Below are 22,252 nucleotides of genomic sequence, written 5' to 3'. Positions count from 1 at the left end.
TGTCGCAATAATCACTGTCTTCCGGGATCTGAAGGGCTTTCCTGAAGAAGGATTACAATAGTTCTACTTGACCTCAGACAGCAGAACTGGAAGCAATGAGTGAAAAAAGACAGAGAGAGATTTCAGCTCAATGTAAGGAAAGGTTTTCTATCAAGCAGAGCTGTCCAAAAATGAAATAGAATACTTCTTTAAGTGGGTAAGTTCCCTGTCAATAAAGATTTTCAGACAGAGGCTGGCTAACCATTTGTCAGGGGTGTTGTCCAGGGGGTTTTGACTCAGGTGTGTCTGGGATCAGATCCCCTCTGAGGTGCTCCCTCAAATCAGATTCCCTGAGAAATCGGGTGCCTTGGTCCCCATTCTTCCCCTGCCCCTGCTACTCATGGCCTCCCTCTTGGGCACGTCTCATCCTAGCACAAACATGGTCACAGGATCATAGAATTTAGGGCCCAAAGGAGCAGGCACTTTAGGCAAGATCCTCCGGTCTAGGGGTTCTTCACTTTTTTTGTGTTTTGGGCTCCTTTAGCACACCATTATGGTGAAACCAGAATGACCCCTTCTCAGAAGAAGCTTTTTTTTTCAAGTGCATAAAATAAAATACATAGGAGTATAAAGGAAACCAATTATATTGAAATATAGGTACCAAAATAGTTTTTAAAAAACAAATTCACAAACCCCAGAACCTCTAATCTAGTCTAACCCTATCATTTTACAGAGGAGGAAACAGACCCAGAGAGGCAAAATGGCAAAGTATATTATTAACCTGGGATTTATAAACTTTTTTAAAAAATATTTTGATAACTGTATTTTTCTGAGTTCATATTCTAGCTCTAACATTCTATGTACATTCAGCTCATGACTCCAAATCCTGCCTCCTCTCATCCCTCTACTAGTAAACCATCCGGCCTCTGAATAAATACCTTCATTGACAGTGAATTCACTGCCTCCTGAAGCAGACCAGGAAGGCTTCAGGGGCTGGAAAAGAAAGGCCTTGCCTCTGTCCAAGCTCCCTACATGTCTAATTGCTGACTGGAAGAGCTGGGCCCAGGGCCTGTGCCAGGGACAGGAAGAGGAGGCTGGTTCAGAGGGACGAATCTGTGCTAGGGATGTCGGGGGCGGGGGCGGGGGGGGAGGGAGAGTGGAGAGGACAACATTCCAGTGGAAGGAGTAGGAGTGTTTGTTTGCAGGTACGTATAGCTGAGGCTGTGTACAAGCATGCACAAAGCTGTGTACCACAACAACAATTAGAACTCACATTTCTCTGCTTCATTAAGGCTAACGCATTCCAACAACTCTGAAAGATGTTGTGCAAATGTTTATTACCATGTTAGAGATGAGGAACGTGAGACTAAGGGAGAGTCACAAAGCATGTGTGTGGTGTGTGTGTGTGGGTGTATGCGTGTGTGTCCGTCCATCCTCTTGAATATGCAGAGCCACACAGGTCTAGCCCAACATGGCTCTTTACTGCTCATGAACAAAGTTCCCCCATCTTGCCTTTATGTCTTCTAACTCTTCCCCAGATCTAGGATTCCCTCTTCCGTCTGGTCAAGCCCTCCCCATCTTCAAGGCCCACCTCTTTTGTGAAGCCTCCCCTGAGCTTCCACAGCCCCCTCATCAAGCCCTGAGGACCTGTGGCCTTGTCCCAAGAGAAACTGGGGCAAGTCTGTGACCTCGGGCCCTGAGCTAGGATTTGAACCCAGTTCCTATGCTCCAAATTCACTTACTAGGCTCTAAGGGCTCCCAAACCAGGCACTGGGTCTTCTCCACTTCTCTGCATACAAGCACAAGGCTTGGCATAATGGGGGTGCTTGGGAAATGCTCAGAGAAGGAAGGAAGGTAGGAATTAATGAATGGAAAATGGACTCAGTGAATGAATGGAGTAAACAGATGAGCAAATGAATGAGTGCATGATGGAAGAAATAAAGAAATGCTTATTAATCATTGCTTATAACTCTTCTAGAGCACTCAGATTTATGAATGAGTGGATAAATGAATGAAGGAAGTAAATGAGTGAGCTAAATGAATGACTAAGTAATGAAGGAAAGAAGGAAATAACCGATTGAGTTAATGAATGCCCAGAGTTAAGCCAAAGGACAGCAGACATCCCTTATCAACCAAAGAATTCAGGTGTCAGGAACAGGGCGGGGCTCTCTTCCTGAACTGCACACCTCCTTCCCCAGAGAAGAAGAGGTGAGACACCAGGGCCCAGGTACTAATGACCCCCCACTCAGGTAGAGGGCACCGCACCCCAACCCTCCTCCCATCCTGTGTACCTGTGTACCCTGCCAGGCAGTGGCACTGGAAGCTATTGGGAAGATCCTCACAGGTCCCTCCATTCAGGCAGGGTTGGGACTCACACTCATTCACATCCACAGAGCAATTGTCCCCTGCAAGCAGAACAGTCAAGAGTCTTCAGTCAGACCCAGAAAAAGAGACTGAAACAACTCCCTTCCATAATGCCCATGAGGTGCCTTAGACTGGGACCTCACTCATGAGCTATATGGGTACCAGGGCTGAGATGCTGAGGAACAGAGGATAAGATCCTAGAGAGATCTATTCTAATACCTTCATTTTACATATGAGGAAATTGAGGCACTGAGAGGTGTCCAAAGTCACCCAGCTAGTAAATAGCAATAAGAAACAACATGCACAAAGAATACAGAAAAGCATGAGAAGACATGTATGAACTGATGCAAACTGGATTTGCACCTGTGTCCTCTGACTCCAAATTCAGTGCTTTTCCCATTGTAGTACACACAGTCTGGCTCAATGCCTCCCTAATACCTGAAGGCTCAGAGCATGCCTGCAGCCAGCAATCACTCAGTAGGCATTCAAGCTTGGACTGGAACCTAGTCTCCTGACACCCACTACAAGCTTTTTTCCACCACTGAAACCCTCCTCCCTAGCATACTATCTCTCAAGTCCTCAGTCAGATATTCCAGGGAACAGGGCCAGATAGATGGAGAGAATAGGGAGGGAGGTCCCCAAGTCCCACTCACCTGTGAAGCCAGGAAGACACTGGCACATAAAGCCAGCTGCTGAGCTGTAGCTGAAGGTCCCAGGAAAGACAGGTTGGGCTCCCCCGTAGAGTGACTGATTGGATCGCTGGAAACAAAGGCCCCCATGGAGGCAGGGGCCCCCCACACACTCGTCCTCATCCATCTCACAGTGCTCTCCGTGGTAACCTGGGGCAGTACCCACAGAGATATCTACATACCAACACCCTCATGGATTTACACAAACACGCACACACATTCCACAAACATATACACAAGCAAAAGTTCCCTTATACATACAGACATGTCCATGCTCATGGGCTCTACATATGAATGATTGTGTACATGCACATTGTTCATGGAATTCCAAACTAGAAAGTTAATTAGAGACCACTTAATGTAACAGAATGGGAAACCAAGACTTAGGGAGAAGTGACTTATCCAAAGTCGAACAGGTAGGAAAGGAAACGCTATAATACAAGTGCCCTGACTCCTGAGGTCTTGGTACTAGGCTATGCTGAGTTTTTGGAATAACATTGCACATGAGAACCCTTAGAAAGCTGATGGGGCTGATGAGGACCTGTTGGCCAAGATGAACTGGAAGTGCTGATTGGGGCGAGGTTGGAGGGGGATTGAGATAAACATGGACACACCAGCATGTGCATACACACACACACACACACACACACACACACACACCCGTACCTGGCAGGCAGACACACGTATAGTTGCTCAGCCCATCTAGACAGGTGGCATTGTGTAGACATGGGTTGGACAGGCACTCCAGTACTTCCACCTCACAGAGGGTACCCTCGAAGCCGGTCCCACTGCAGTTACATTGGAACCTAGGACAGATCCAGCATCCAGGGGTCACAGAACCCCAGAGGCTGACAAGCACTCTGACACTCCCCAGTCCCATCCCACATCCAACTCCCCCAGAGCCGAATGGCAAACTAGTCTAATCCCGTCATTTTTCCAAGGGGAAAACTCGGGCCAGAAAGAGGAAGCAGCTTGCTTAATGTCACACAGCAAGCTACTAGCACCATCACAGAATCCAATTTCTGTGAACTAAAGCTGGAAGAAGCCTTAGAAATCATCTAGTCAACTTCCACCCCCTGCCCCATTTCACAGAGGAGGAAACTAAAGCCAGGAGAGATGAGGTGGGTTTGCCCAAGGTCACAAAATGAATTAGCAGCAAGGCCAGGACTCAAACCCACAAGATCTAGGGGTGTAGGTCTCCTGTACCAGGCTGTTGTATGCAGTCTGTACTAAGTTGATTTACCTTCGTTTTACCATTTCGCTTTGTAAATTCTAAGTACACGAGGTGTAGTGGTGAGTGAGCTGGACTCAGAAGGAGGGAGGCCTTGGTTTGAGTCCTCGGGGCACATCCTGACTGACCCTGGACAAGTCACCTGAAGTCTTGGTGCCAGAGCAATTCTCTGGACCTGTAAGCTACAGACCAGGCTCTAGGCCGCAGAGGTAGAGAGCTTCCTCACAGGAAGTTCCCTGCATTCCTGAAATCCCTGCCAAAAACCTTCTTATGTGTGTATCCTATCTCCCTTCCCAGAACCAGACTTGGTGAGGGCTGGGAGCAGCTCTCATTGAGGATTTCTATGTTCCCTCACGCTAAGAACCAGGCCTTAGGTGTTGTAGATGCTTCATATGACTGGTGAGTTAAACTTTCTGCCTTCCTCCATCAGCCTCAGACCATGGACTTTTTGAAATCAGGGGCTGCCCTTCTCCCTTCCCCTGAGGGTTTCTGAAGAGCAGGCCTCAGACTTCGAGCTTCTGAGGTCTGGAACCCCATTCTCTTGCTTGGTCTCTCCTCATAGGGCCCAGGAGGGGCCTAAGGTCAGCCTGCCTGCCAGCCTGTCCCCAGCGCTGGTCCTTCCCCAGGGCTCTCACCTATCAATGAAGTTGTGGCATATGCCTCCGTTGGCACAAGGCTGGCTCTCACACTCATCAATGTCCACCTGGCAGTTATGTCCGGTGTAGCCGGGGGAACAAAGACATTGGTAGGAACCGACACCCTCCAGGCAGGAACCCCCATTCTGGCAGGGATCTGATTCACATTCATCTATTTCTATCTCACAGTTCAGTCCTAAGACAAAGAAGTTGAAGTGAGGACCACGATGGGGAGAAAGAGGGACAGAGAAAAAGAGATTGGGATGAAAGAGAGTGAGAGAGAGACAGAGAGATATTAGAGTGAGTATATGGGATTTCACAGGTGTCCCACTGGACTCCTTTATCCCAGTGTGGCTCCTGAAAACCCAGAGCAGGACTCAGTACTCAGTGCTGACCCAGAGATTGTGGGTGCTTTCCCTGATCTCCAAGCCCCCAAACCCCACCTTCAGTGATTTCAAGACCCCAGGTAGCCCCTGCCCAAGTGATGAGGGGCCAAAGCACGGGGCCCAGGATTAGAATGAGGGCCATGAGGACAGGTTAAGGCAAGGCATATACATATAGACATTTAGAGTTCACAAAGTATTTTCTTCACAACTTTGTGAGGTGGGTAGTTTTCTAAGTAAGAGAAAACTGAGGATCAGAGAGGGGAATTGAATTAAAATTCACGAGCTTCAGAACTAAAAGGGGCCTTACAGACCATCCAAGCCAACCCCCTCAATTTATAGAGGGGAAAATTCAGGCCCAGAGAAGGTGATTAACTCAACTGAAGTCACACAGTTAACAAATGGTCAAGCAGGGAAGTGAACCCAGGTCCTCGGATTCTCAATCTCCTCATTGCATTATACCAGGCTCCATCCCGACACAGCCCCCCAACTCCACCCCCACTGCTGCTGGGAGGCTCTGCCCACGCCCCCAGGCAGGCTTCCAGAGTCTATGACTCAGTGAAGGAGTTGCCCACTGCTCCTCCCACCTGGTGACCCCAAATTCCTCCCCAGGCACATCCTGGCAGGCCCCCAGCTCCTCAGGCTCCCGTGCCTGCCGGTGCTAGGGGAGGGAGCTGGCCTGAATTCCGGGCCTCACTGCCCTGCCTGACGAGGGGAGCTGAAGGAGGGGTAGGAAAGAGGAAGGGGAGGGAGGAGGGAAGAGAAGGGAGGGGGAAATGGAAGAAGAAAAGCAAGAGGAAGAGGAGGAGAAAGGGCACAACTGCTGAGACCAAGACGCACTGAGTCACCCAGGCAAGAAGAATCAGCCTCACTCTCTCACACATACACAGCCATGTGCACACTCAGAGACACACACACAAACACATTTATACCTGTACAAACATACTTATGTATGCATGTTTTTTCTTTGCTTCCACTGATGTGCACAGGGGTATACACATATGGCCACATGCAAATACACACACATACATACCTACAGACACACAGGAATACACACACACACACACACACACACACACACACTGACTCCCCATCTTCCAAAAGGACTCATTCTACAGAGATAGGGCCAGGGAGCTCTGAAGACCCCCACAAACCTCCCTTTCTCTGGTGTTTTCCCTGCTCAACCATTTGTTAACTGTGTCACTTCAGTTCAGTTGATCCCCTTCTCTGGGCCTGAATTTTCTCCTCTATACATTGAGGGGGTTGGCTTACATGGTCTGTAAGACCCCTACTAGTTCTGAAGCTCATGAGTTTTACTTCAATTTCTCTCTCTGATCCTCCTTTTCCTCTTATGCTGAAAGGGAACGAGGCTTCCTCTGGAGCCTTTCTGTTCAGGCCCTTCCCCTGAAATTGCCTGGAGTGGGTCCCTTTTCCCTTGTCCCTGGGGTGGGTGCCTCTCTTCCTGCCTCTGGGGTGGATTCCTGTCCCCCTGCCCTGGAGAGGGTGCCTATACTCCAGCCCCCCTCCCACTGGGCCGGGTCCCAGGGACGGGCCGGGTCTCACCTGTGTAGCCAAGGGAACATAGGCACTGATAGCCATCCACACGATTGACACAGGATGCCTCATGCTTACAGGGCCTGGATGCACACTCGTCGATGTCCAGCTCACAGCGTGGGCCCTGGAAGCCTGGCACACAGTAGCACAGGAAGCCACCTGGACCATCCACACAGAGAGCCCCATTCTGGCAGGGGCCTGACAGGCACTCATCTACACCTTCTTCACACAGAGGACCAGTCCATCCTGGAGGACAGAGGCAAGCAAAGCCAGCCCCTGCTGCAATGCAGGTGGCCCCATGATGGCAAGGCTGTGTAGCACAGCTCCCAAGACAGCCATCCTCCCCACAGTCTATCAAGCTGCAGTTGGGACCCCAGAAGCCGGGAGGACAGTGACAGGTGTGGTTCAAAGCCCCTAGGGCTGCATGGCATGTCTGGTTCTCAGGGCAGACCTGCTCAGAGCAGGCATCATAGAGCTTCTCACAGAGGGTCCCCACATAGGCCACGGGCTCCGTGGGACAGACACACAGGAAGCCACCATTGCTAGTGTTCTGGCAGGTGCCCCTGTGGGTGCAGGGGTCTGAGGTACAGCCACTGGGGCCTGGAGAGGACCAGGTTCCTGCAGAGTAGAGAGAAAAAACAGTGTATCAGAGAGGGAGGAGGCCTTCGAGATCACTAAGTGCATTGGGAACTGAGGCCTCAGAGGATTATGACTTGCCCATGGCCATAGGAAGTATGAAGAAGATTCAGGGTTCACGACTGGCTCCCATAGCCCCTCACCCTGACGTCAGGCTTTGGCAGCCACAAAGATGGGTCAGGCTGGGCTGTGTCCATATCCACAGCTGGGCCAAGGGGTCCCTAAACTTAGCACTCCCCACCCCCATAATCCTTCTCTCCTCTAATCCCTCCTCACCTCCAATCCATCCTTCACACAACCACAAAATTCAGCATTGTTCCACACAGATCTGGGGAGTCCCCATTGCCAGCAGAATAAAGTTCCAATCTCCCTGTCTGGCATTCAAGGCCTTTCATAAACTGGAGCCACCCTACCTTTGCTACCCAATTCATACTCCAAACAAAGCAAAAAATTCTGTCCGTTCAAAGACGCCCCGTGCTTTCCGCCTCTTTGCCTTTGCTCTCCTTGTCCCCTCAGCTCAGAATTCCCTTCCTCCCCTTCTTTACAGATTGAACCACTCCCAGCCCTTTAGAATTCAAATCAAGTACCACCTTCTCCATCAAACTATTAAGGGATCCTGGTCTGTGACAACCTTCAGACTCAGCTCTCACATAAACATTTTATTTGGCACCTCCCAAGTGGACTATCCACTTTGCCACCTAGCTGCTCCACCTGTGCCTTATTTTTCAATTAGACTGTAAGCTCCATGAGGCCAGGGACTCTGAGATTTAGACTCTGTACTTCCCCCAGGGCCTAGCAGAGCTCTGCACACCTCAGGGGCTTCAGGAAATCTTGTGGTCTCTTGTTTCATAAATGCCAGGGCACGAGCAAGGCAGGGAACATCCATGAGCTAGAGTTAGAACGGGACAAAATGTGTATACACTACAAAAAAAGAGCAGGACAAGGAAGACATGAGATTGTCTACACTCCCAAACTGGGATAGGACCAGGTGTATCTACACTTCAAACGTGGGGCAAGACAAGGATCATTTAAACCCCAGAGCACAAACAGGACCGACTTCATCTAGTGCACAGCCTGTACCTGCTCCAGAGTGGGGGAATGATTGGAGGGAATGTGGTATACTGGACTAAAAGCCAGGAGGAACTGGGTTCAAATCCTGCCTCAGGCACTCATTAGCCATGTTGTCTCGGCCAAGTCACTTAAAATCTCTAAGCCTCAATTTTCTCATCTGTAAAATGGAGACAGCAATACTTATAATAGCAACATCACAGAGTTTTTCTGAGGATCAAAAGAGGAGATGCCTGTAGACTATTTTATAACCTCTAGCTATTATTTTTAGTTCAGGAGTAGGTTGGTATATTTGTGATTATGCATTTTGAAGTGAATATTCCTTTGTAAAAGGTCCACTGTGTTGCATACAGAGTTGTTGTTCTGTCATTTCAGTCATATCCAAATCTTCAGGACTCTATTTGGGGTTGTCTTGGCAAAGATGCTGGAGTGCTTTGCCATTTCCTTTTCTAGCTCATTTTACAGATGAAGAAACTGAGGCAAACAGGATTAAGTGACTTGCCCAGGGTCACACAGCTAGTAAGTGTCTGAAGCTGGATTTGAACTCAGCTCTTCCTGACTCCAGGCCCATTGCTCCATTCACTGAGCCACCTAGCTACCCTCTAGCCATTATTATCATATCCCAGACTTGAAGCAGGACCAATAATTTCTGTCTCCAAAGAAGGATTCTCAACCCCAGAACAAGATGGGATAAAGAGGTAAATAAATTTCAGAGTCTTAAAAGGACCACAAAGCTAAGGAAGGACTGGGCCACATCCACATCTGCAAGCTCCCATATGAGTGAAGGGGCAAAAAAACAAATAAATGAAAATAAATTTTAAAAAATAAAGTGAAGGGGCTAGAAATAAGATGGTCTCTGAGGGGCCACAGAGTTCTAGATGTAACATAGGGTAGTGGGTAAAGTTCTGGACTTGGAATCAGGAGGATCCGAATTCAAATCCAGCCTCAGACATTTACTAGTTGGGTGACCTTGGGCAAGTCACTTAACTTCTCTCTGTGCCTCAGCTTCTTCATCTTTAAAATGAAGGTGGCAAACTTGTTGGTCTCTAAGATACTTTCCAGGTCCAAAGTTAATAGAAAACTGGACCTGGAGTTAGGAAAATATAAATTAAAATCCTGTCTCAAAGACTTACTAGTTGTATGACCCTAGGAAAGTCACAACCTCTGTCTACCTATAGGGGCAGCTAGATGGTGCAGTGGATAGAGCACTGGTCCTGGAGTCAGGAGGACCTGAATTCAAATCCGGCCTCAGACACATAATACTCACTAGCTGTGTGACTCTGGGCAAGTCACTTAACCCCAATTGCCTCGCCAAAAAAAAAAAAAAAAAAAAAAAATGGGTATATAACAGCACCTAACTCCAATGGTTGTTGCAAGGATAAAACGAAACAGTACAGTTACCTCTTCCATATGGAGGGGGTCAGGGCAACTGTGCCCCCATGATCTGGAAAATTCACATAAAATTTTTTGGTGCTCCCTTTGTACCAGAAAAGTCTGAATTATTATGGTATTAAAAGATAACATATGGGGGCAGCTAGGTGTCTCAGTGGATAGACCACCGGCCCTGAAGTCAGGAGGACCTGAGTTCAAATCCGGCCTCAGCCCAAACACTTGACACTTACTAGCTGTGTGACCCTGGGCAAGTCACTTAACCCCAATTGCCTAAAAAAATAAATAAATTAAAAATAAATGTTTTAAAAAAAAGATAACATTTGTTGATATTATACTATACATATATTTTACGCATTTCTGTGTTTCTAAACTTTTTCTGTGTCATCTGCTGGCCTTTGCATGTTTTCTGAGGCTTCCACAAAACTCCCAAAAAATTCCCATTTAATTTCTTATGCAGAGTTTGCTATGATATACCAAAACAAGATAGGGAAAGTGTCAATGTCTGTACTTGCAAAGTGCTTTGTAAGCCTTAAAGCACTATATAAGTGTTAGCTATTGTTATCGTGACTCCCTCATGGACTTTGCTCCTGACCTCCAACCCCTGACCCCCCTCCCCAGGTCCTAGGTTTCCTATGTGGAATAAGGGGGAAGGTGTCTGAGATGGCCTTTGGAGGGGGATCTTTGTAGTCCTGGATGTGAACAGCCTCCCTCCTTTCTCCCTGGACACACTCTCCCTCCAAAGTTCCTCCAGGAGACTCCTGTGAGGCCCTGGGAAGGGGAGGGAGTGAGGGGAGGCCTCAGGGTTGACCCTAAGAGACAGGCCTCTGACTTTGAAGCTCTGTCTCCTGCCCCGAGCAGCCCCTGGCCCTCAGGAGAGCAGCAGAGGAGTCCAGACAGAAAGGATCTCCAGTTTCACGGAGAGATAGAGTTGCCAGTTCTCCCACTTCCACTAAGAGAAAGAATAATAATAACTCCAATTTCTCTAGCATTCAAAACATTATAAAGGGATTTTCCCCAGCAGAGTCTTATGAAGTAGGTTGTGCAAGGATGACTACTGACACAGCTAGGACGGAGAAGCACAGCTGGTTCTTAAGATCCTAGACCTAGAACTGAAAGGGACAACAGAGGTCATGCAGTCCACTTCCCTTACTTTACAGAGGAGTAAACTGAGGCCCAGGGGGCTTAAGCAAGGTGCCCGAGGTCATATAAGTAGTGCCAGCGGGATGATATGAACCCAGATCTTTAGCTTCCAAAGCCAAGCGTCTTTCTCCCGTATCTTACAAACCAAGACTGCCCGAGAGCCTTCCTCCCCTGCCCTCTCAACCCCATGCAGCAGGTGCATCCTGAGAACGGTTCCTTCTCTGCAGGTTTGTCTTGGAGGTTTGTCCACTTTTGAACTCCCAATGGAGGGAAGTTCTCGTTTCTTGGACAATAATTTGATACTTAACCTCAGTTTCCAAGCTGAATATTAATTTTATCATGTGAGAGCACTAATTGCCAGCCCTTTATCAACACACGGCTCTCCATTCTGCTGAATAGCTTATGTTTGGCTGATTGATCTAGGAGAAACAAGAGGAGTGAGGGTATAGAAAGAGCAGCGGATTGGAAGACAGAAGACCTGGGTTCTAATTCCAATTTATGTTAGCTTAGCCGTCTGACCTTTGGCAAGTTACTTGACCTTTGTCAGTTTTCCCATCTGTCAAACGGGTTTGACATCCCTTACACTACTGACCTTATAGGCATAATGTAAGGAAAATGCTATATAAAGTGTTAAAAGCTATAGAAACAGGACCTGTTCTGATTCTTTCTTTTCCAGCTGTCATCTCATTAGATGCTCATAATATTCCCAAGAGGGAGACAAGACAGGGCTTATTATCCCCATTTTTCAGATAAGGAAACTGAGGCCCAGGAAAGGGAAACAACTTACTCCAGGCTAATAATTAGACTTGGGACTAGAGCCCAGATTTCCTGCCTCCCGTTCCTGGACTCTTCTCTACTCTGCTCCAGGACCAATTGCTCCAGACTTCCATCCTGGGACTGTGCTCCCTTCTCCCTTCCTGCCCCCTCCCCCTCTCTGCCCTGAATTCCAAGCCCTTGTTTTCTGCCTGAGTGCCTGGCATGGAGGGAGGGAAGAGCTGACCCGCTGACCTGCTGGGCATCCCACAGACGCTGCTCTTCCCCAGCCCCCAGTCCGGAGTTCTAACTTCCTAGGAAAGATAGGGCAGCCTTTCCCATAGGCTGGAGGTGAGAGGAGGGGTTGCTGAAGGCTCAAAGATAAGCCAGGATCCTGGTCCAGTTCCCTAGGACCCAGAAAGAGCCCTCAAAGCTTGAGTGGAGCCCTACAGGGCAGAGCGTTATACTCACAGAACAACCTTTTTTTTTTTTTTAAGGTGGAAGGAACTTTAGAAACCATCTGATCCAAATCTCTTCATGTTATAGATGAGGAAACTGAGGCCCAAGAAGGGAAGGTGATTCATCCAAAGCAATAAATTAATTAGTGGCCCAGCTGGGACTAGACTCCAAGTCTTCTGAGAGTCCAAATCCAGTGCCCTTTCTTCAGTGAAAGAAGGCTCATCCAGCCTCTTCTCTTCTGGCTTGAGTATCTTCAAGGGGTGGGTGGCCCAGCAGGCCTCTGCTCTGCTGCCCTGCCCTTCCCCCCAGCCAGAGATGTCACCCAGACATTAACCAGAGGGCCTGGTCCCTCAGACTTCAAACCCTTGGCATTCCCCCCTCCATAACACCCCTAACTGATAATTCTCTGATGCTTCACCCACTCTTCACATTCCAACGGGGGTCAGGGGCCAGAGGCCAGGGCCTGGATTATCAACCATGCTCCATCTCATACTAATGGAGGGTAAGGGTAGAGGGCAGAACCCTTGGTGTTACAAGGGAGAGGGAAGGTTGATTGGTCATGCCCTAATAGGGACAGAGAGACAGAGAATGGCAGGTAATAATGCCCTTACAATCTGACATTTCTACAGCCCTTCCCACTTTCCAAAAAGCCTCACATGAATTGAGTGTCTAAAGAGGTAAGGAGACGCTATGGAAAGAACGCTAAATCGGGATTCAAGAGATGGCAACTCAAAAGCCAACTCCCACAGTTCTTAGCTGTGTGAGCACAAACAAGTCACTTAACCAATCTGAGCCTTGGATTCTTAAACTACAAAACTGAAATAATTCCTCATAGTAAGGAAAGTGCTTTAGTAAACCTAAAATTCTGTGTAAATGTGAGCTAATCGTTATCTGTTCAAACAGGCTGTGTTCTAATATATTCTGTATTCTGAGCCAGGATAGATCTTAGAACATAGACTATTAGAACACAGAACACAGGAAGGTTAGAGCTGAAAAGGACCCTAAAATGTAAGATATTAGAGCTGGAAGGGACGTTAGAGCATAGAATGTTATAGCTGAAGAGGACCTTAGAACAAAGAAGGTTAGAGCTGAGGGGACCTGAGAACACAGAATGTTAGACATGGAAGGGACATTAAAACCAGTTAGAGCTGGAAGGAACCTTAGAATATAGGATAATAGAACCTAAGAGTTGTAAGAGACCTTCTCTGGAAATTATCTAGTCCCATCCCAAGCAGGAACTCCCCTTTAAACAACTGAGATGTTGAAGGGTCATCCAGGCCCTGCATGAACGGACACTGACAGTGAGGTTGAATTTCTTGCCCATTCTAATTCTGCACTGCTCTAATTGTTAGGAAGTCTTCCCTTTTATTAAGGGAGCCTGACCCCACGTAACTTCCATCTATCATAGGCTCTTAGGGATCATCTATAGTCCAGGGAATCTTAACCATTTTTGTATCCTGTCTGGTGAGGTCCATGGGTCCCTTTTCAGAATCATGTTTTCAAATGCATAAACTAGAATTACCAAGGAAACAAATGTTATTGAAATATGATTGTCAAAATGTTTTTCAAAAAACAAGTCCAGTGCCCTCATTTTGGTCCACCGATTGCTGTTACAAAGTTTTTCCTCCTAACACTGAAAGCTGCCTGTCTGCAGCTTCCCCACCCCCTGATCTGAGTTCTGGCCTCTGGGGTCAAGTAGAATGAGGGTAATCCCTCTTCCACATGACAGCCTCTCAGATATGTGAAGACAATGATACTGCCCCTCCTCAGTTTTCTCTGCCCTAAAGTAAACCTCACCAGTTCTTTCAATAAGTGCATTATCTTAGAGCATGAAACAACAGAATGGACACCCAACACTTCAAGCCTGTGTTCAGCCCCCTACTCCTATACTCCTAGTCCCTGGGGGCCCTGGGGTAGAAGCCCTGGACATCATTTCCTTCTCCCAGAAATGAACAGACACTGAGATAAGCTGGCTCTTTGCTTGGACTTCAGAGCCAAGGGCTGGGGAGGCTGTTGAGGGAGGGTAAGGGAAGAGGGGGAGCATCCCTGGTCGTCTGGGATGGCCAGATCGGGAGGTGGCCTGCTGCCATGGCAACAGATCTGCATGTGCTTACATTAGCAAATCCCTTGTGACCTCCCCACCTCATTCTGCCTGACCTGAGCAGGCCACAGGATTAGCAGAAGGGTCTGGCCTGAGCCCCAACCTGTCCCAAAGCCTGAGGTGGAGGAGGGGGAGGCCTAGAGGCCAGAGCTAAGGCAGAAAGGTCAGAGGGTTTTAAATCTGAAGGGAACCTTAGAGATCATCTATTCCACAGTCTGGAGGAAAGCACCTTGGACCTGGAGTCAGAAGACCTGAGTTTCAGACACCTAAGGGTTACGTGATCCTATTAGGCAGGTCGCCTAGCCTTAGTTTACTCAGCTGTAAAAGAGGATTGATAATACTTGAATTACACAGGACTGTTCTGAGGCACAAATGAGATAATGCATTCACAAGTTCTTTGTGAACAAGACACACAAATGCAAGCTATTATTATTTTGTCTATGAAGAGCAAGTTCCTCCTCCTTCTCTCTGAGTCTCAGTTTCCCCACTTGTATAACAGGGGTAATAGTACTTGAGCTACCTACCTCACCTGGTCGTTAGGAGCAAAGGACCATAAAACCTAAAGAGATATAAGAATGGGGGCCATTATCAGCATCTTCTAAACAAGGGCCTTTTGCAGCTAATCGCTACTGATTGATCTTTCTATCATAGTGAATACATTAAATAAGATTATAAAAATATGTTCCCGCAGGAATAAAGTTAGCCACGGTCAGGCCAACGGAATACAAGCTGGTGAGAAGAGGCCCATGCCCAACAACAGAGCGTTGGTTTAAAAACCAACCAGGATCCAGGGATGGGGAAAGCAAAGACTGTGACACAGGAGAGTCAGGAAATTGAAGAACTTTAGGCTAGAGAAGAGAAAGCTTAGGAGGGGACGAGATAGCAGTTTTCAAGTCTTGGAAGGTTGTCCCATGGAAGAGACTTTTCCTGCTTGGCCCCAGAGTACAGAGCTAGGAGCAAGGGGTGGACATTGCAGAAAGGTAAATAAGGGCTCAGTGCAGGGGTGGAGAACCTGCAGCCTCCAGGCCACATGTGGCCCTCTAGGTCCTCAAGTTTGACCCTTCCACTGAATCCAAATTTCACACAACAAATCCCCTTAATAAAAGGATTTGTTCTGTAAAACTTGGACTCAGTCAAAAGACCACACCCAAGGACCTAGAAGGCCATATGAGGCCTTGAGGTTGCTGGTTCCCCACCCCTGGCTCAATGTAAGGAAACTACTTCCTAATAATCATAGCAATGCCAGGGTAGGATGGGTTATAGAAGAAAGTAATGAGTTATAATGAAATGTAATATAAGTAATGAGGTATATAAGTGGAGGCTGGCTGACTGCTTGTTAGGGACCTTCTTCCCCTAATTTTCCACCTTGTAGTTTCCCAGGCTTCCTTCAAGACTCAATACAAATTGATGAAAAATGCTATCTACCTCCAGAAAGAGAACTGATGAACTCTGAGAGCGAATTGAAGTATAATTTTTTCACTTTATTTTTCTTGCTTTTTTGTGACATGGCTAATATGGAAATAATGGTTTGCATGATTTTGCATGTACAATTGATATATTGCTTGCCTTCTCAATGGGTGGGGGAGGGGCTGGAGGGAGTGAGAGAATTTGGAACTCTAAATTTACAAAAAAATATGAATGTTAAAAATAAATAAATTTATTCTCTTTCCCCCAAAAAAGAAACACAAATATTAAAAAAAAAAATTTTTTTAGACTCAGAATTGACCCTTTCTGCAGGAAAATGTCTTCCCAATCCTCAGCATAGCTGCTAGTGCCTTCCCTCTGAGATGAGTTCCTATCTAGTCCATATATATCTTGTATGTACACAGTTATAACCTTGGTCTCCTCCATTGAAATGTGAGCTCCTTGAGGGAAGGGATTGTTATTATCTTTCTTTGTATCCCCATTGCTTAATAAAATGCATGGCCCATAGTAAATGCTTGATAATAAATACTTGTTGACTGACTGACTATGTGGGCTTGACCAGGAGCTCCGAAGTCTCTTCCAACCCTGATATTTTGTGAACTTTTTTGACCTCAGCAACTCATGAAACCATCCAAAGCAAGGAAAGATTGTGATCCATGCCCATGAAGAGAGTGTGAAATCAGAGCTCTCTTAAAGTGTTGAATTATAATAATAATTCCAACTCTATAGCTCTTTCTAATTTAAAAAGCACTTTCCCCACAAAAACTCCATGAAACAAGTATTACTAGTTTTACTATCTACATTTTCCAAACTGAGGTTCAGAATAGGAAGTAAATTACCCACGGCCACACAGCTGTTAAGTATCAGAACTGGGATTTGAACTCAGGTCTCATGATGCCAAATCCAGCACTCTTTCATTTAAACCATACTGTCCCTCAAATATATCAGCCAGGAAAGATAAGGTTGATGTAAAACTTCTCTGATATAAAATTTAAAATATACTTATGTGGGACCTAGATCTGTGATTTCACCCTTTGGAAACTCCTACTTATAAACTTGCCACTGACATAGATTGGCAACTCATCTCTGATTTGTAATTTGAAATATTTCTTCAGGAGATATCTGAGCGATTAGGTGACTTGCCCAGGTATATATGGCCAGTATGTGATAGTGGCAGGATTTGAACAAGCCACAGTATCATAGATTTAAAGATTTAAAACTAGAAAGGACCTTAGAGGTCATTGACAATCCCTTATTTTGCAGATGAGGAAATGGAGGCCCAGTGAGCTTAATTGTCTTGCCCAGGGTCACACAACCAGGTGTCTGAGGTAGAATTAGAACCCAGGTCTTCCTAATTCCAAAGTCTGATGCTCCGCCTACTATACCATGCTGCCTCTTATATTTATGCATATGAAATAAAGTCAGTTCTTCAAAAAGTTAAAATTAGTAGCCCAAGAACATTAAAAAGATATGATGCAACAATGTAAATGGAAAGAGCAACTATGAAAGAATTCAAATCCATGTAGCAAAATTACAAGGTACAAGAATGGTCCCTAAGAAAAGATAGAAGATACCCCTCACCTCAACTCCTTTGCAGAGGTGGGTGGTTCATGGGTGTGCAATATTGCATATATTCCCAGACTTTTTCAATGCATTGATCAGCATTGCTGGGGAGGTTTTTTTCATCTTTTTTTTTTCTTTATAGAAATATTGTTTGTTATACTGGATGTCGCTATGGAAAGGGGAAGAGAAGGGACACTGGGAGAAGTTTTGCCAATGTGAAAACAAAAATTATCAATCATTTTTTAAGAATAGAATTTCTCCATTTAAAAGTTGCTAATCCAAACATGACAAAAGATAAAAATGGTAAATGTTGGAAGGGCTGTGAATTGACTCAGCTTCTGGAAAACACTTTGGAATTGTATTCACAAAGTCACAGGGGTGTACCTTTGATCCTCTGATACCACCATGAGGCAAGGAAGTCAAAGACAGAAAAAGAGTCCATATGCATGAAAATTGTCATAGCAGAGCTTTTTGTAGTAGCAAAGAATTTTAAACAAAGTAGGTGCCCATCAGTTGGGAGATTGCTGAGCAGATCATAGTACATGAATATAATATTGTTGTTGTTTGACTATACTGTCCATGAGGTTTTCTTGGCAAAGATACTGGAGTGGTTTGCCATTTCCTGCTATCCTCCAGTGGGTAAAGGCAAACGGAGTTTAAGTGACTTGCTCAGGGTCACACAGGTAGTGTCTGAGGCTGAATTTGAACTTGGGTCTTCCTAATGCCAGGCCCAGTGCTCTATCAACTGAGCCATCTAGCTGCCCAATGGAGTATTACTGTGGCATAAAAAGAAACAACGGATATGAAGAATTCAGAGAAACTTGGAATGACTTCTTTGAACTAAAGCTGCATGAAATGAACAGAACCAACAATTTACAGGATGACCACAGTGCTGTAAAGGAAAACAACAGCTAAGCACTTGAGAACTGAACACGGCAGTGAGAAATTGTGGCTTCAGAAGACTAAGGACACAACAAGCCTCCTCCTGCCTCTTGATAAGGGAGTGGGGCGTGGACTACAAGTCACAGTGAGGTATAGTGGGGCCGATTTGATTTTTTTTTTTTTGCTCAGCTATACTTGTTTCCAGGGAAGGTTCTATGGATGGTGATTGGGGCTAGATAGTGGAAAGTGATAGCAATAGAAAAAAAGAGCATCAATGAATTTCTTTTTAAAAGGTTGCCAACACCTGGCTTAATTCAACCACCTGAGGAGGAAAATGAGGCACGGGGAAGGAAACTGATTTGCCCATTTTCACACATTAGTAGCAGAGCCAAGACTAAAATCCAGGCCTTTGGCCCTGCCTTGCCTGGTGTTCTTTCTACTCTGGAATTACAGTAACACCTCACCCTCCCTGTCTTCCACTATCTGCACCTTCATACACCTAGAACCCCCTGAACACTAAGAGTTCACACCCCATCTGATTTACATAGGACTTACTGGTCCATTAACTGTTTTGGGCCTCCCAATGAACCTGTCTGCAAGGACAATTCTGATTGTTTCTCCCTTTCCTTCAGTAAGTAAACTGAGGTTAAATGACTATAGGAAACAAAGTTAGGACTTGATTTGGGAGTCAATGCTCCTGTTGTCTCTAGTAAAACCATACTGTCTCCAACTGATGGAGATTACGAGGTCCAGGCACTAAAATCCTCCGCTCATAGGAAGGTCAACCCACAATGCCCATCCCACTTTGAAAGCTTCTGATCATTCCTGTAGATCACTCACTACAGCAGTGGACAGAGCACCGGGCATGGAGACAGCATGAAATGAGTTCCAATCCAGCCTCAAACACTTATCCCTATTTTTATAGTTGAGGAAACTGAGACAGACAGAGTTAAGTGATTTGCCCATGGTCACACAACTAGATAAGAATAGCACCTACCTCTCAGGGTTGTTGTGAGGATAAAATGAGATAATATTCATAAAGTGCTTAGCATAATGCTTGAACAAAGTAGGTGATTAATAAAAGTTTGTTTCCTTCTTTCAATTCTTCTTACTTCATGCAATTCTCATCCATTTCCTCCTATAGATTTTCCATAAAAGACCCCACATGCTAGAGTTCTCTCTCTCTTTCTTTTTCATTCTCTCTCTCTCTCTCTCTCTCTCTCACACACACACACACACACACACACACACACACACATACACACACACACTTTTCAAAGATACCAGCCAAATATCTGAGCTGCCCATCTGTTCTTTTTCTAATGCCACAAGGTCATCCCATTCAAATACCTATCATACATCTCTTCAATGAGGCAACAATATACAGTGAAAAAGGCACTGATTCTGAAGTCAGAGAACTTGGGTTCAAATCCCACCTCTGACCCCTTACTACCTGTGTGATCTTGATCTTGGACAAATTACTTAATCTCTCAGGAGGTTGGACTAGTTTGCCTCTGAGGACCCTCCAGCTAAATCTGTAATGCTTTACGCTAAAGCCTAGGTCATAATAGGAAATAGACAGTAGCTTCCTGTTCAGCCTATTTACACACAGTTTGCACATACTTTTAATGAGCTTTGTTAACCAAAGCTTATTTCCAAGCCTGAATGAAGTTAGAAGAGAAGCAGAGGGGACTGCTCCCTCATAACGTCACCAAGTCAAGCTGCTACATAGGATCATAGGCCTGGAGCTAGGAGGGACCTCAGAGATCAACTAGTTCAATCCCCTCATTTTACAAATGAAGAAATTGAGGCCCATTGAGGTTAAGGCCCTCTGACTCCAGAGCCAATTTATTATTACCAGTGGTTACCCTTACTAGGTGGCAGTTAGGTAGCACAGTGTATAGAGTGCCAGTCCTGAAGTCAGGAAACCTCATCTTCCTGAGTTCAAATCTGGCCTCAGACACTTACTAGCCCTGTGATACAAGTCATTAACTCTGTTTGCCTTGGTTTCCTGACCTGTAAAATAAGCTGGAAAAGGAAATGGCAAACCACTGCAGTATCTCTGCCGAGGAAACACCAAATGGGGTCAAGAATAGTCAGACATGACTGAAAACAACTGAACAACAATCATTACCAGTGCTAGGCACAGAGAGGCCTACAGAGGCAAGGAGATAATGAAATTTGATAGATTTCAAGGGACTCCTTCAAAGAAGATACTATTTCATTTTTGGCTTTATATTCCCAGCATGGTGCTTAGCACTTAATAAATGCTTGTTGATTTATTGATTGAAGAAGAGACAGGAAATTTTGCATGAGAGTAAATGGGACTAGTCTATTCTAAAGAATCAGTGTGGTACCCAGAGGTGAACCGAGAGGTGATTCTGAAGTCAGAAGTCCTGGGGGTTACAAACTGGATGCATACCTTGGTCAAATCACACCCCTCTCTGAGCCTCAGTTTCCCCCTCTGTAAAATGGGGATTATATATGTATATATGTACATATGCACATATACATATACACATACAGGTATATATGTATACACACATATATGTGTGTGTGTGTGTATATATATATATATATTTTTTTTTTTTTTGCAATTCCTACATCACAGGGAGGTCATGAGGAAAGCCCTTGGTAAATCTAGATTGTGAGCTACCATTACGATCCAGGACAATCACTGAAATTGAGTTTGATGGCCCTGAGTAACCAAGGAAAAAGTAGAAGCAATTCAGTAGAGGCAGCCTGATGCCAGGGATAGTGCCACACAGATTCAAATCCTGCCTCGGGCATTTTCTAGCGGTGTGACCCTGCAGGCAAGTTATTTAACATTGAATCTGACTGAGTAGTGTCCAGTGGAGACCACGGGGAGTTGGCCTCCTGGGAGCAGCCGATGACATTATTAGAAGACATCAGTGGCCTTCAGCGCTGGAGATATGGCTGGGGGTGTATCCTTAGCAGCTGCAGCTACTGCAGACCCAGAAAATAAACTTCTCCGCACCAAAGTCCTCGGCACTGTCAAACAGTTCAATGGCAGAGATGGATATAATTTTATCAGTAAAAATTACATTAGAGATGAAGCATTATCACTTGCTCTGATGCGGCATCCTAAGGACCATGGGACCTTTGCCTCTGACGTGAAACTGAAACTTCCTATAGATGTTATCTCCCCACTTAGAATCAGAGCTCATTGAGATCAGCGAAGGTCTTTTTTTCACCCTCTGTTCGTATCCCCTACACTTAACACAGTGCTTTGCATCTGGTAAGCACTTTTCATTAATAGTAAACCTTTTCATTAATCCAGCTCAGTTTCCTTATCTGTAAAATAGGGTTTTTATGAGGCTCAGATGTGGTCACATATCCATGGTGCTTTGTTAAGTAATTTACATAGATATACAAAATCCCTTTCTGATCTAAATATGGGCTCCCAAACCCTTAGGATCTTATCTACTTCCCTGTGTCTATTCAGGTAAGCTTTACTAACTGATTTCTCTGACCTCTCAGTCTGGCATCCTCCTTCGCTACTTTCTCACCCCAGGAGCCTGGGATTGGGGATTGGAAATGAAAGGACCTCATGTCCCATTGTGTAATGGCATCCTCCCCTGGCCTGGCAGATTTACAGAAATGCTGTGGGCTTCTCCATGGAAACTGTTCAGGCCTCCGTGGTAAGTGTGAGGGAGGAGGAAGGAGTCTGCCGGGGAAGAGGGTCCAGGCCCCAGCTCAGAACCTGGAAGGCTCCAATTTAGGGACAAAGCCTAGGCAGACAGATGCCCTGGGTCAAATCAATGGGATCCTGGAAAACCTGCCATACCAGGGTTGGAATCAGCTGGTCCATCCACAGGGTTCGGCGCCTACCCCAATGCCAATACCCCTCACCTCCCATGATCAGAGAGAGATGAACACATAGCCTCCAAATTCAGTTTCCCAGCCCAACCCTCCCCCACCCCGAGAAATCTAATTCTAGTACTGTGTTTGTTTGTGTGTATTTGTTAGGTGGTACA

The 22,252-nt window shown here is 45.8% G+C and overlaps 1 protein-coding gene across 1 annotated transcript in view; it reads right to left on the bottom strand.

Moving 5' to 3' along the window:
- LOC114047001 (protein crumbs homolog 2-like) overlaps positions 1-14,389 on the bottom strand; it is a 33,843-nt gene extending 19,454 nt beyond the window's left edge. The window contains 10 exon segments of the mRNA XM_027867645.1: positions 2,271-2,384; positions 2,997-3,092; positions 3,095-3,140; positions 3,142-3,182; positions 3,699-3,838; positions 4,899-5,094; positions 6,845-7,453; positions 8,252-8,360; positions 12,072-12,231; positions 14,265-14,389. Coding sequence (XP_027723446.1) covers positions 2,271-2,384; positions 2,997-3,092; positions 3,095-3,140; positions 3,142-3,182; positions 3,699-3,838; positions 4,899-5,094; positions 6,845-7,453; positions 8,252-8,360; positions 12,072-12,231; positions 14,265-14,389 — 1,636 coding nt within the window.
- Positions 14,390-22,252: the final 7,863 nt, after the last annotated feature.

Source organism: Vombatus ursinus, unplaced genomic scaffold (assembly GCF_900497805.2).
Source record: "Vombatus ursinus unplaced genomic scaffold, bare-nosed wombat genome assembly UNPS02014786.1, whole genome shotgun sequence".
Classification (NCBI taxonomy): Eukaryota; Metazoa; Chordata; class Mammalia; order Diprotodontia; family Vombatidae; genus Vombatus; species Vombatus ursinus.
The sequence above is the reverse complement of the archived record's forward strand: the minus strand, read 5'-3'. Positions and strand labels throughout refer to the sequence as shown.